This window comes from Falco punctatus (genome assembly GCF_963210335.1).
Source record: "Falco punctatus genome assembly, chromosome: 9".
Taxonomy (NCBI): Eukaryota; Metazoa; Chordata; class Aves; order Falconiformes; family Falconidae; genus Falco; species Falco punctatus.
In genome coordinates, this window is record NC_137589.1 from 34,045,721 (window position 1) to 34,060,942 (window position 15,222).

The following is a 15,222-nucleotide window of genomic DNA, read 5'->3' on the forward strand; positions in this document are numbered from 1 at the left end:
AGAACTAGACAGGAGATACTTGCACAGCTTTCCATCACAGATACTTCCATCAGCTTTCCAAAGTTGGAGAGACAAGCTGCCCTTGTAGGTGAAATTCACAATAAGGCTTTCATTTACTCTGTCAAGATCTTTACAGGTACAGATTGCTGAGATTAGTCAATGGGCTTGGAAAGAGTCAGGGAAATACAACAATCCTCAACGGTCTACTTTGCAATTTAATGACTTTCCTTTTTCTGTGTGGCAATTACAGAGAGAAACCTAACCCTTCCCCAAGTCTTCACCTTTGATCAGAGCAGGTATCAGATGCTGGTTGGCTTAGGTACATTTTGTGCTTGTTTCTGATGCAAATGCAAACTACTATACACCAGCTGGCACTTTCTGCCAAATATGCTTCATGGATTTCGTTCCGTTTTTTGCCTTTCACCTAAAAGGGGTATTATGTACATGGAGATTACTTTTCTGTGAGAAGATAGCGAGAGATTTATTCTCTTTCACAAATTATGGGACTTGATCCATCTTGGAGTAATTCCACTGAAACCTGTAGCATTACACCAACGATAATTTAATCACAGTATTTGCTAAAAATCATCAGAACCAAGCTAATCTGTGTTTCAAGTGCTCTGTTAATGTTATGATGAGATTGACCACTGACGTCATTTTTAGCAAGGCATTTACACTACGCCTAATCAAGGCTAGCCAAAGACCTTGTGCTCCAAACCAGCCCTGTGTGGGCAAACCTGAGACCAAGTCCAACTCTGGGGCTGAGTCTGATCCCTTGAGCTAGAAGGATCATTATGTACAAGGTCACGAGGACTTTCTCATGCCCAAAGTCACAAGCTTTCTCCTGCAGGATTTCTCTTTTTCCTGAGCTATATATGCTTGATAACAGGGTGGGTCATAGTATCTCACCACAACCCAAATACACACGCACAGAGAAAGACAAAAATAAGTGACTATTTACACAGTGAAGATTCCGAGTTGGGCTTAGGAAACCAAATTTTGGCCTTCTTAACTGCAGGATTTGGGGTGAGGCTATAAAACAGAAACCTGGACTTAAATCTTCCTTATTTTAGGATTTCTGATGAGGATAATCCCCAGTTAGGTCACACAAATCATTTTATGAGCTTTGGTTCTTGTTCAATGGATTATTCCTAAATTCAATTAAAATAACAACAAACCCTGGCCGAAGGATTTTATCCATGTGTACATTTTTAAGTAATCCCATTTCAATCAGAATGTGATGGCTTGCGGGAACTGGCTCACAAGAACAGTGAGAGCAGCCTACAACGTGCTCTGTATTGCAATCCTCATGAATCTTCAGGTCTACGTTCAGGCTTATTATTTGAAAATAAATAGAGACATTTATAAGCTTTTCATCCTTCCATTAGGGCTTTGGACCAGTTTGCAAGAAGCAGAAGCCACCCTAACTGCTTATAAATATTTTCATGTCATTGTAGATTCACCTGCCCACCACCATCGCTGGGGGACAGCTAGCATCTCTTGCAATGATGGACATATTTTGATGGCCATCTTTCGCTAATGCCACCTGGCTTGAGAGACTCTTCGTCGTGAATGCTCTCCTGAAGGTAAGCCCATAAATCTCACCCACAGGAGAGCTGAAAACTCACGGTCTAGCATTTCAGGTTAAGGTCAGGGCCAGCGTGCTCTTCCATCCCACTCCCTCCTCCCCCAAAAACTCCAGACTAACAACAACCGATAGAGTTTTCGTACTGCACAACTGTATACCAAAAGGTTGCTTCAGAGAAGGCAGAGCCACATCAAACTCCTGCCACAGATGGGGCAGAATGGGGCGCTCCACAGAAGGAGACACCAAAATAATCTCTAAGGAAACCCACAGGACTGGGTCCCACAGGCAAGGTCAGTGACATCCTCTGTGTTTTGTGACTCGACACAGGTATCGGAGCATAAGTAGCTCAACAACATCCAGATCTGGGTGGATACTGATGTCCAGTGACAGTTTACATAGCAAGACCATTTACAACCACATTTTTATGCAGGCATGTGAAACAGCAGTAGCATACCCAAGTCCTTTTGCTGGGCCTGTCACTAGAAGCTAACACAAAAGAGGATGTGATAGATCACCAGAAAAATCTTACCAGTTGACTAAGACTGTCATACAGCAACCACATGACTGATGGCCATATGAAAAGCAAATTTGTTTCAGCTTTCTGTGCAACGGTCAATTTTACACATTTTGTAGTGTAATATTTAATGTACATTACGTAGCCTTATATGCATGTACTATAATTATGTAGTATAATACTTAGGCTTATGGAAGATCCTACCTAAACTCAGATTACATGCCTGGGGAGCTTTTAGAAAAGATGAGTAAAAAAACCAACCCCAAAGGTGGCATATGATCTATTGGAATTACTTTTGTCCACTTGCATATAGCACAAAAGATTGACATTGTCAATGAGCCACTCAAGACAGGCATCTAATTCCTGTAAATACATTTTCACTGAATTCTAGAAGGCAGCTGGCTTCACCTCTGCAGACATTCTACATTTTCCTAACTGACTTGTAAAACAAAGATTTTGTGCCAGTTATATATATACCTTAGCAGGTTTCTGTTCAATTATTTTCAACATCTGTAAAAAGCCACCACAGAAGGACTTTTAAAAAATCAAATAGCAGCAACACAGTCCCATATAGGGGAAGAGAACTGCTTTTCTATAACTCCTTTTTTTCCTCCCACACTGGACAATACTGACAGGTTGAGATTTAACCAGAGATGGGCTCCTTTTACAAGATTGCTTATATAAAGCAAAGATAACGCCAGCTGGGTTCATTTGAACGAGGACATCTTGGGAAGAGCTGACACTGCAGCTATTGGAATAAGATCGGAATGAAAAGCTGAAATAATTAGCCCTTTTCTGTCTCGTAAGTATAATACTTAAATTTCTTGTAGCATGCATAGGATTATAATTAGAAGGAATTGTCACTGAAATGTACTGTATGAGCTTTTTACAAATATAAGGTTTTAAGTAGTGGCTGCGTTTAAATGTTGAAATCTATAGTTTTTGTTGGAAATACTTAATTAGGAAGATTTCTTTTTCTTTACCTAAAGGATATTTGTTACTTCTGACAGTCTGTTCAGTAATATGTATATGAGGGCAGACACTGAAGAGTGTCTATGAAGGGAAAATAGGAGAACTCCAGTCCCAATCCCACGGGCTGTACGTGCTTCTCCCTGTGGGAAACAGCTTAAAGGTTTGAGGCCTGAAGTGGAAATTTAAATTCCTGTATGTATGTTTTCCTAAAAACTCAACATTTAGTAGTAAAGGAGAAAATGTGTGATTTGCCAAAAATGAGCTACGTGAAGTTAAGATGATATACATCAGGATAGCCATCACAACAAAGAATAGTTTTAGCATTAGATTTATAAGCACATGTATGTTATTGCATCAATTTATTCTAGTAATTTCTATTCCCTCTTTTTTCAGATCCTATTGTTTCGGTTTCATTTGGTTATACTAACACTTTAGATTTAGACTCTTAACAAAAACAAAGAAAAATTAGAATAATGAAAAGCCACCACTAAAATGAAATAGCAAAATTGCCACAATAGTGACCCAGCAACAATAACCGTCTTGGAAATGTTTATCCTGTAGATGCAATTAAGTTGGGTGACAGAATATCAGCAATGCTATTTGGTTCTCTCTGCAAGAAGAACGTGTTTAACAGTAGATACATTTTCAGGTCTGCAGCCAATGCATTGTTTTTATTTCCAATTTTAAAGACCATTTCAGCTTTTATTCCCTGTGTCCTCAGATCATTGCAAGAAATGGTGACTCTTACTATTTATTTGCTGGTCATCTTGGCTCAAGCTCTTGCAGGGCCTTGCAGTCCAAATAAAGCAGGTAAAATAACTTCAGTCTCCTAAGATCTTCTTTTGTAATTAAGCTGCCAAAGGGTTTTTTCTATTTAAAAGTGGAAAGGTTTTTCTTCAGAAAGTTAAACTGTGGATTCTGGAGAGCTAATCCTTACATTTATTTTATTGATCTGCTTTCAGCTAGCACAGTAAAGCATATACCACTGAAGTCCTAGCCCCACAGAGAATTAGGCATATGCTTAACTCTGTGCAGTAATCATAGTTCAATAAAGTTAAGCACAAGGAGAATTCAGGCATAAAATGGCAAAGAAAACAACAACAATTAGAAAATATCTGAAATAGCACAGGTTAGATGCAGCAGATCTTTGCTGTCCAAGCTGGGCTTTCGTCCCACTGACTGCCATCAGATGACAAGTGGTGAATGAATGTGCTGGGCTGAGCTCCTGAGCCACACTGCTATATTAAACAAGAAAAGCCCCCAAATCGTTGAAGCTAAGGCTCTAATTTCATACTGATTTCTGCCTAGAAATTCATGTGATCTGGTGCCAGGCAGACCTGTAATACAGAATTCACTACAGTTAAGAAATCCACTTTAGAAATGTGTTGGAATACGCCTCAATATAGATTTCTTTGTGTGTGTGTGACTGGCGTCAGGCTACTGTCAGTAATTTCATTGTATATCGTACATATTTGACCCTCTAGCCCTTTATTTTAGTACCTCCAGTTAAAGAAGCAGTTTCTCTGAACTGCAGGAATGTTTATAGCTGTAAAGTCACCAGAGTTACAAATGTGACCATCATCACAAGCTGAACCAGCCTGCCTGAGCTAAAGGTTTGTTGACCAGAAAGGACCAAGTTGTTAAGGTCCCTAGTTGTCTTTCCCCAAGTATTCCCTAACAGATATGGAAAGGCTGCAAAACAAGGCTTTTATCATAAAAATAAGAGTGTCAAGGGCTTTAAAAGAAATAACTGAGTAGTTCCAGGCAGAGGGTCTTTTTTTTCTGACTGTAGTAATTGGAAGTCTTTCTCAATTTTCAGGTCACTAATGGCTAGTCAATATTTGCCCTTTATATTCCCATCAGACAGTCAAATGCACACTGCCTGATTCTCTTTGAAAAGTGTCCAATTTCACTATCATGAAGCAATAAGTCTGTAAGTTATGATGTTCAATATTCATGGTTGTATTAGCAGTCACAGTGTTTGGAAACATACTGCACTGCTATTAACCATTGCTGTTAACAGCACTAGGATTTCAGTTCATTCACTATTGCTAGTAACAGAGCTAGGCTTTTCAGTTCATATATTGCCATTAACAGGGCTAGGCTTTTTGGTTCATTTTCAGATCTTAGCTTTTAACTTGAGAATTGTAAAATTTCCATTTGCGCTGGCACTGCAATGCTAGCGCCAGGAAAGAAAGGGCAAAAGATCTATCGTGGTCTAGATCTAATGCTGCTACAAAAAGGTGCAGGTCTACCAAAGAACTTCACTAATATTATTTTACAAACTCGGTGGCATTACAGAAGCCAATTCTGCAGCATAAACTAATCTGACAGATTTCAGTGCACCTATTTTTGACTTTGGGTTTCTCAGCAGGGTCTCTGCTCCCCCATCAGCTATTCCAGAAAGATAAAAAATTTACATTACGTTCTGCATTGATTAGAAGGCAAAGGCCAAACTCTTCCAAAGAGGGCAGAATTTAAGAACCCAAAGGTCAGTTTTGTGTAGCGAAAGCTGCTTATGTTAGGGGACCTTCCAGCACCCACCCCTGCTCACAGAAGTTTAATACCAATGGAAAGCAGGTGTGCAGACCCAGCTCTTTGAAAGAAAAACACCACTGAATATCACTCTAGGTGCATTATTTTCCTTTCAGATGTAATTCTGGTATACTGCTATCCTAAAACCATCATTACCAGAATTCCGGAGTGTCCTTATGGATGGGAGGTTAATCAACTGGCACTTGGAGGCATTTGCTACAATGGCATCCATGATTCAGGATATTACCAATTCACAATCCCAGACCTATCACCTAAAAACAAATCATACTGTGGGACACAGTCAGAGGTAAGACTATTAAGGTCAACATTTCTGAGCTGGACTCAGAAATCAGCTGGACTCACTTGAGAGAGTCTGGTTTCCTTCAGCCTGGAGTCGGCTTTAAGCACCGATGGAAGGAGGAGGCAAACCCCAGTATCAGGTAAAGAAGAATCAAATAGTTGTGCTTTGCGCTTCTACAGGCAAAGTACTCGCATGCTTTTCAATATTAATCTGTGTGTTAGTCACCCATTTGCACCTGTATTACACAGAACCTATATATAGTAAGGCATATGTATAGGCAGCATAGCATATAAAGAGCTAGAAAAACATTTTTCCTTAGGGATGGTGTTTTGTCACCAGATAAGAGTCCTCATGTTGCAAAGTAAGAAGTTGTTGCTGATGCCTCAAAGACTCAATACTGCCTACATTTCTGTCTCACCACCCACAGTTCAAGAACCCCATTTATCACTTCTACAACTCCATTGTCTCCAACGACTCCTCAGTGATTGTGAAGAGCCAGCCTGTGAATTACTCATTCTCCTGCACATACAACGCCAACTACCTGGTGAACCAGGCTGCCTTTGACCAAAGGTACGTCCTCTTCTGCAAGTACATCTCACCCTGTCTTCAGTACCATATCCCACTCATAAGGAAACTTTATGTCCCCAGGGTGGCCACCATCCATGTGAAGAATGGGAGCTCCGGCTCATTTGAAAGTCAGTTGTCCCTCAACTTCTACTCTGTAAGTGCTCTTTGCCACCCAGCTTTTTCGCCTTCACGTTCCGCAGGCCTCAGCCTAAGAACTGGGAAAAAAGGGCCTCTGGTCCTGACTGTGAAGTGTCACAGAGCACATCACTAGCCTGGAACAGATAATTACAGTGGGGTTTGCAGGGGTTCTTCTTTCTGCTGAGTAACAGAGAACAGAACAGACACATGCTAACTGTTTTTTTAAATCCCTCCAAATCGGGCAGATTCTTCTGCTGAGAGAGACGTTTCTAGCATGTTGATTGGTTTTACAAGAAAAAGCAAAATTTGTTTTTAGTCCCACTCAAAGAGCAGCATACATCTTTAGACACCACTGCTACCGCCTAGTCTCTACAGACACAGCAAAGCTCCATGCATTTCTCTTGCACTTTGCTTCCTGGCCCTCTCATCTGACAGCTATTTCGTGTTCCCCAGAGATCTTTAGGTCATACTGGAATTGCGCCTCTTAAGAAATATTGTCCCTGGATATCAGGCTGATCTTTTCAAAGATCCCTCTCCTCCCCACAGCTCTGCCAGCTCCTGAACCTGGAGTCTTCTTTCCACCAAAGCACAACTGAGAGCACCAAAGCAGCCTCTCTATTTTAGAACAGCTAGAAAAAAGTGCAGCTAATAACATACAGTGTTAAATTCATAGGTCAGGTAGAGGGAGTATTTACCACAAGGTGGACTGATGGAAATCTCTCCCCCCACACTCTGCATTTTGGGCACCAATTGATCACTAAACATTTTGTCAAGCTTTGGGTGCCACATAAAAACCCATGTGGTCTTTTTTTCTGATACACAGCACACCGGTAGTACGTACTGGCAAGGTCCCAGGAGGTACCACACTGCTCCTGTCAGCTCCTGTAAGAACAGCTGCAAAAAACAAAGGACAGACAGTGAGCCATGGATCTCTGGGACTTTAATTTTTTGCCAAATTACTGTTTTGTTCTAATGGCTGTGGGGTCCCAGGAGTCAAGAAGTGTCTGAACTGTACCAATACATTTTCCCACTGAGCAAAAGTACAGAACAAGCTCAGAAAGCTAATAGACCAGTCCTTTGTTATTTTGTTCACATTTTCACTGGGGAGAAAAGGGTAATTTCAGTGAAATGTTCTTTTTTGTTTTCTGGCAAAATAGAAATAAAAGATTTATTTTGCCTTGCTGTGCATCTCTGCTGCTGCCTGACACAACCCTCTGCCTCTGGTGGCTATACTTCCACGTGCTTCATGTGCCCATTTCCTCATCCAGAAGCAGTGCCCAAGCTGCAGGGTAACCCGGTGGCAACATCTCACCTGCCTTTTAGTCCATGACACACCATTAACATCACAGGACTGTGATGCAGTATGAGGGGCTGGAGCCTGAACAGAAATCAGACCTTCAGCACTGAAACGTGTTGTGAAGAAAAACAAGATAGTACCTAAAACAGGGTAGAGCAATAGAGTTTGGAAAAAGAAGCAGTATAGCAGGTTCAACTCATTTTAGCACTAGGACTCATATGAGTTTTGTGACAGTACTTCTGCAAGTTCTCTCCTTTGGTGAAATCCTTGGTGAAATGAGAATTTCTCAGGGCACTTAACAGCCATGAATCACTAATCTAAACACTGCCTTGAGCCTTAGCTTCAGTGCTTCCAGTCCATCAGATGTTGCAGTGGGAATACTGTAGTGCCTCACAGCCACCTCGCTGTGCAGGCAAGGAAAGGTACATAAGAAAGTTGGTACCAGGGAACTGAGCAAGCACAGCAGGGAAAGATAGTCCAACAGCTTCAGAACTGCATATACCTGAATCCTGCTGTGTAGATTTAACTAAGTAAACCAATGCTATGATTAAACCTGTTACTCTTTATATAGTTCTGGTAGTAGCTTTGTTATCTCTTTATATAGTTCTTCTGGTAGTAGCTTTGTTATCTCTTTATATAGTTCTGGTAGTAGCTTTGTTATGCTCTTACACAACAAAAACCAGCAGGACTTAAGGTATATACTTCAGTGTAGTTGTAACTAGACCTTTTCACCCGAGTACCACACACTACACTGCTTCGAGCAGGCTGGCTTTTTAGTGGATGAATGACTGTAGCTGGCAGAGCTCTTCCTGCACTCTCGTGTCCCCTCAGCTCTCACCATGCTGGGACCACAAGCACAAATCACAGAGTGCTGAACCTTTGCATGTGGGCACACGATTTCTGCTTGAATTCATGCCTTCTCCCTGACATGTGGCCATCTCCCAAAACACCATTCCTATTCCATACAGTCATCTCCAGTCTCTCACTCCCATTAGCTTCACCCTCCACTTCTGGTATACCAGAAGCAGCTCGCTTCCTACCCATGCTGTGATATAACACATACCACAACCCAAATAGCATCAAATTCTGCCACTTACTATCATTATACACCCAATATTAACAAAACGATTGTTAAACACCATCTTGGGCTTGCAATAGTTCTACTGCTAGGTGTAGAGTTTGGAGCTTACAGTTAATAAGAGCCCAGACTTCTGGTGTCCATCTCTCCAGAGCTGTCTGAAGATGCCACATGCCTTTGCTTTGCACGTTACTAGTAACACATGATGCCTTTCTCTTTGTCTTTCAAAGAATGCCAAGTTTTCAAGTATAAAAGAAGCCCCTTTCGTCGTTGAAACTTCAGAAATTGGTTCTGACATATTTGCTGGAGTGGAAGCTAAGGGCTTAAGTGACAGGTAGGCAAGGGAAGGAGTAATAATTAATGAACTGGCAACTGGGACATTCCTTGTTAATCTGGGGTTTGTATCTCCCCAGATTCAAAATTGTTCTCAACAACTGCTGGGCAACTCCCTCCTCAGAGTATTTCTACCAGATCCACTGGCCTCTGATCACCAAGGGGTAGGTGCTGGGGGGACCCGGGGTGGGACTCTGCCCAGCCCAGCCCCGAGGACGGCAGAAAGCCACAGGCTGGGGATGAGGGGGCAAAGGAGAAGCCGGCCCACGGCAGGGCAAATGTATTCATCGGACTGTGACCTCAGGAGATGGTTCGCTGAAGCCATGGAGACTGACACTTCTTCTCCATATACCACACAGGTGTGCCACGGACAGCTCCATCCTCGTGCATGAGAATGGGAAAACAAACCGGGCAACGTTCCAGTTCAATGCCTTCCGTTTCCGTAACATCCCCAAGCTGTCCAAGGTCTGGCTGCACTGCGAGACGCATGTCTGTGACAGTGAGAAGTTCTCCTGCCCAGTGGTAAGGCCTCCCTCCCAGAGACACACATGGTGCTAAGTTTATTCAGTGGATGTCGAGACCTTCCTGAGGGCACGTCAGGTGCAGAGCCAGCGCCAGGGCTTTCAGCAGATGGAGCCATCACAATGCGTGAACCCGAGTGGTCAGCCGTGCACCCCGACCCCAGTCATGCCACAGGCATCACACACAACATTGGGCAACTTGTTCAAATGTATTGAGAAATAAGGCAGCCATTGAAAAACTCAGTTCTTTTCGATATCCCAGACTACAGTCCTGTCTGATAAACAGCTACAGTTAAACACAAGCTTGAAATAGGGAAGAAAGTAGAGCTTTTTTTTTTTTTTTTTTTTTTTTTCCATTTTACCAAATCCCTCGGTGCCAAGGGCATCCTGGGGGCACCAGGAGAACCTGACTCAAAGCTCACTGCTAGTCAAACGAAACCTCCTAGTCCCCCTTCCCAGGGAACATCCTCTGCTATCCTGCAGTAACTCACTGCCCCTGCAGCAGTCCTGTTCTGCATTAAATACATCAATTACCACTGGAGCAGGGACCGAGGTTGAAGAGTAGGTCCCTGTGACCTTAGGTGGGAACAGGGTGGGGGGCTATACAGGCAAATTATTTAGCATGGGCAGCTGTGCACCTCTTGCACCAACTGATGCAAGGGTGAGGGTTACCAAAGTGTGTTGCTTTAAAGACTTCTTTCTCTCTGCCTCCTTCACTAAGTCAGAGCTTTGCTGTTCTTTTTCTCATGCACTGACTGTATCATTGCTTAAGACGAAGTCAAACTTTATTTAATCTGAAATGAAAGCCCAAAAATATTCCTGGGCCAACATACTGTTGTTTCAACAACAAATATTTCTTGCTGGAGAAGAGAAAGCATCACTCCTAGTGAAACTAGATTTTCTTTCTAAACCCTTTCTCAGTGCAGGAGCCAAATTAAGATAGCAGTTTATTACCCAGCCTCAGTGCTAACCAGAGGGCACAGATCTGTGCAAAATTTGCAGGTTTGACAAAAACACATTGTTAGAAATCCAAAGTTTCAAAGACAAAAGAAAAAAATTGGTTTTTAGAGATTTCTTCAACTTTTCATCCCGCCACAGACCAGGGTTAAAAGAAAACACAAAACCAGTACTGTGTATCTACCTCTCTGACAGTGCTGCCAAACACCTACATCATCCTTTCAGGCACAGAGTGGAATTCCCTCCTCACCCTCCTGCATAGGATAATTGCTCCATCAGGCTAACATCCCTTGAGTCCACTTCCAACTCAAAAATGCAGCTGGTGATTTGCTGCAATTAAGGCTGAACCAAGCTGGGGGTCTCTGCTTACAAGCAACTCATGACAGAATTACCACATGCTGTGTTTGTAAAAAAAATATGTTCACAGCTGGGGATCTGCAAAGGTCAGGGGACATGCAAGGACCTTTAATCTGTAGAGCACTGCCTCTCTTACAGACCTTATCAGCTGTGACAGGCATCATTAGTGCTGGACATGAGATGATCTATATGAAAGGGATTCGGTGCTTCCTGTGTCTACCCAATGTGAATCAATTATAATTAACAATAAACAACAACAGAAGACTTCACAGAGCTCATGGGTTAAATAGATGGAGCTCAGCTGTCCCCTTCCTTCTTGACAGGAGTTTTGTTTAAGGCAGGGTAGAAAGGGCAGCCCAGGAGGACCTGTAATTAGCAAGTAGCCACCCGTCTGGGCTCCTGCCATCTCACAACTGGAAAGAGCGCTTACACTGACAGCCACTCTAAGGGCTGTGGCACACCAAAATGCCCAGAAAATGCACTGTAAAGACTTTAAATCTCTCCTGCACCACCACCACTCCCCTCCCCCCCCCCCCCCCCCCCCCAGTAGTTACAGAGGAAAAAGTATCCCTAGAAAATAGGCAGCAATACTTACACAGTTTTCACTTCCTTGGTTGGAAACATGAGAATTTGGTTGGGATTTTTTTATTATTTTAATTTTTCTTGTATACATGGCTTTCTCTCTGATCTCTTCAGATCTGTGACAAACGAAAACAACGCATGGAACAAACTGGAGGTGTTTTAGTGGCGGAGATTGCTGTACGCAGTAAGTGGCTGGGTTTCTGGGGTGTTTCTCCCTTTGGGAAACAAGGAAGCTGGGAGCCACCTGTGGCTCGCAGCACAGGAGCAAGCAGAGGGAACCCAAAGTCTCTGCCAGACCCTTTCCCCCATGGCAGCGGGAGTCCTGAACAGCAGTTGGTCTCCTCCAGGCTCTGGCAGGAGAGCTCAGTGAAACTCTCCTCATTCACAGAGTGAGTCAAGGCACCCACTTGGCATTAACAATAAATGGCCAAGCCACTGACACGCCGGGTTCGCAATGTCAACCCCGCTCACCTGCACCTGACCTCAGCAACAGCCCAGACATGCTCTGACAGATTGCCCAGGAGTGGGAAAGAGGTCAGGATTAGGAGCAGTGGGAAAGAAAATCTTTGGTTTGGTACTTCAGCATACTCATAACTCTGGTAGGTTAACCCTTTGTGCCTATCCATCCTGACACACAAATTGAACTGCCACCAGGTTTCCCCATCACAAAACAGCCCCTGGTACCTCTAACTGCTACCTCCTGGAGGCAACAGAAATTTCTCCAGGGGCTGTTTTAATCCTGCAGATCCAGTACATCTTTGGAAACAGGTCCTTGGAACAAGGTATGCCCAAATCATATTTTCACCAGAGCCCTTTATGCTAGTTTATCACTTACATCCACATCAACCTGAAAGCTAATTTAAAATTACAAAGGCATGTAAAGCAGCATTACTGCAATCCACCAGTAAAAACCCCATCAATTTTAGAAGATAACTGAGGAGCCTTTTATAAATTCAGACAGTATGGCCAATAGGAAGAAATAGCCAGAATTTCAAAATGTGCAAATGTTATCTGTTCTGCTTTTACAAAGAATGCTGGTGCACTTTGCCCTATTTTAAACATGCCATCCCAATGTTATCTTTTTCTCTTATTTTATACAGGCAAAGGTTTATCCAGATTTTACACACTCTCAGGTAAATAGCAAAGTACGACAATGAAAATATCAAACCCAATATGGATTTTGAGTGGCTCTGCCAACATAAAACCCATAGCTCAAAGAAACAGGTGAAAAAATTAGTAAATTTGGCACAAAGGGAAATACTTCAAAATCAAACTGTATTTCTCAATGTTATACTCTGTCTTCCTCCTTTCAGCACACCCCTCACTGGACAATAAAATCATACCAATAACTTCCAATACTGAACATTAATTTCTCTTATTTTCACACCCTCTTCCCCAAAAGGAACAAGCATTTTTCACTGCGTTAACAAAGATATCTGAAAGTACTTTTATTTGGAAACGGTTTGAAAAACGCCTTTCAAAGCCTATTTGTTAAAACTTGAAATGGTGACAGAGCCACGTTAGGGGCATGCAATTGCACTGAGGGGGGTGGGAAGACAACATGAAAGGCAGCTGGCAGGGAAGTACTCACAATGAATCTGTGTTTTTCTTGCAGATATCATCTTCCACCTACTCTTTGTGACTGGATTTTGTGCTGTTTTATTATAATTGGCAACCCAGCTGCGTTTCTTAACTTTTCCCAATCCTGTATAGACCTGGACTTCTTTACTAAAAATGTTTATTTTACAGAGGAAAAAAATGAAAGCTACAAAAAATCCTTGTGCACCATTTTACCAGCTAAATAAAACATTCTGCGAGCTTTGTGCCTCAAATACTGGAGAATCCCAAAACAGATTTACCTCTCCCTAGCCTCTGCAGGCATTTTAAACTAGTGAAAACCCAAGGGTTATGTATTCTACCCATGCCTCCTTTTAAAGGGGTGTGATGCCAACAGTACCTGTTTCTAGAGAGAACACAGGGATATGCATTTTTCAACACAAATTTTACCTTCAGGGTCCCCCTTCCCTATCAGTCTCAGTGTGGTACCAAACTCCCCTCCAGGCCTGGTCTTGCAAGATCCTAGCTTGATCTGTGAAGCCTTTGAACGAGACGAAAACCAACCTAACACATCAAGGATCAGAGAAAAGGATGCATTTTATCTAGCAGTAGTTAGAAGGTCCTCAGAATCAATTACCTGATATTTCTTTCCTGCGCCTCAGCATTGCCAGTATCGATCAGTTGGGTTACGTAGAGTATGACACATGCTGCAGTAGGTACAACACTGTTACAAGTAAGAGGTCTTGCTGACAGGGCAGGCTCAGTGCTGTATAGCTGCATGGTGTGGATGCAAATTAAGCACACCTGAGGTTAGAAAACAAGCTACTGAGCTTTACACTTCCTTGAAGATGCAGCTGGTGTCAGATACAAAAGGGTTTGGGTGTTAGCTCTGCACCTGAGTAACATCAGCTCTTAAACAACAAGAAGAAATTGCTAGAAAGGGAAACCATGGTTGCTAAAGAGCAAGAAATATCAAGACATGAAATAATTTCCCAGCAAGAGTGATGGTAGATTCCTTACTTCCAGTAATTACTAAAACAATGTTGAACAAAACTCTTGAAAGTGTATGAACATTCTAAGGCCTTTTCCATGAAACTTCCAGGATCCTATATGTGAAAGGGAGAATGACTACAGCTGTTACACCTCCTATTAATGAACACAGCAGGTGTACCTGTGTCTGTACATACTGCAGCATAAGCACATTATAGATGTTTGTAGACAGGAAATCTCCTGAATAGTTCTATTAAATTAAGGATTTTGAGCTCCCTGTTCTTTTTGAAACCTCATTGTTATGACAATAGTGCATAGCTAGAACGCACATACCTTACCACCACAGTTTTCAAATACACACAGATCCCACTTATTATGGACTCCATTTGCTCCTCTAGGTGTAATCTCAGTCCGTGTGTATTTATAAGTAACTGAGAAAAATAAAGCTGTTTAGAAGCTGAATTACAGCTGACAGCATCCTGCCTGACAGCCTGCTGAAAAGGCATTTAGCTATCGCACACAACAGAGGGCACTCTCTGGACAGGATTGTCTGGATTAGACAGACGGAGTTAAAAGATCATAGTATCAAAGAACAGACTCATCATTTAGGTTGCAAAAGACCTTGAAGATCATTGAGTCCAACTGTTAAGCCAACACTGCCAAGTTACCACTAAACCATGTCCCTAACCACCACACCTACACGTCTTTTAAACTCTTCCAGGCATGGTGATTCCACCACCTCCCTGGGCAGCCTGTTCCAATGCTTGACCACCCTTTCAGTGAAGAATTTTTTCCTCATACCCAATCTAAACCTCCCCTGGTGCAACTTGAGACCTTTCTCTTTTGTCCTGTCGCTTGTTGCGTGGAAGAGACCGACCCCCACCTGCCTGCAACCCCCTGTCAGGGAGCTGTAGAGAGCAACAAGGTCCCCCCTG

At 42.6% G+C, this 15,222-nt stretch overlaps 2 protein-coding genes across 3 annotated transcripts in view; one reads left to right on the top strand and one right to left on the bottom strand.

Moving 5' to 3' along the window:
• The window catches only part of GPAM (glycerol-3-phosphate acyltransferase, mitochondrial), a 91,426-nt gene that overhangs the window by 62,656 nt on the left and 13,548 nt on the right, over positions 1–15,222 (bottom strand). The gene's annotated exons all lie outside the window — the stretch shown is intronic.
• TECTB (tectorin beta) lies at positions 65–13,734 on the top strand. 2 transcript variants are annotated; one of them, XM_080403337.1, is made up of 11 exons: positions 65–2,904; positions 3,774–3,884; positions 5,726–5,916; positions 6,338–6,480; positions 6,559–6,631; positions 9,221–9,324; positions 9,404–9,487; positions 9,683–9,845; positions 11,855–11,924; positions 12,841–12,873; positions 13,356–13,734. In XM_080403337.1, exons 2-11 carry the CDS (start codon positions 3,809–3,811, stop codon positions 13,406–13,408), a joined length of 990 nt encoding a protein of 329 aa, XP_080259463.1. In that variant the 5' UTR covers positions 65–2,904; positions 3,774–3,808; the 3' UTR covers positions 13,409–13,734. The 2 variants fall into 2 exon arrangements, with proteins under 2 accessions (XP_080259463.1, XP_080259462.1); XM_080403336.1 differs by having other exon boundaries at positions 3,796–3,884.

What these genes read in the sequence shown, in the direction of transcription:
- TECTB (XM_080403337.1), top strand. Translation starts at nt 3,809, where the DNA reads ATGGTGACTCTTACTATTTATTTGCTGGTCATCTTGGCTCAAGCTCTT. An exon ending in TGGCCTCTGATCACCAAGGG is followed by an intron (nt 9,488 to 9,682) that starts GTAGGTGCTGGG and finishes TATACCACACAG; the next exon opens with GTGTGCCACGGACAGCTCCA. An exon ending in CAGATTTTACACACTCTCAG is followed by an intron (nt 12,874 to 13,355) that starts GTAAATAGCAAA and finishes TTTTTCTTGCAG; the next exon opens with ATATCATCTTCCACCTACTC.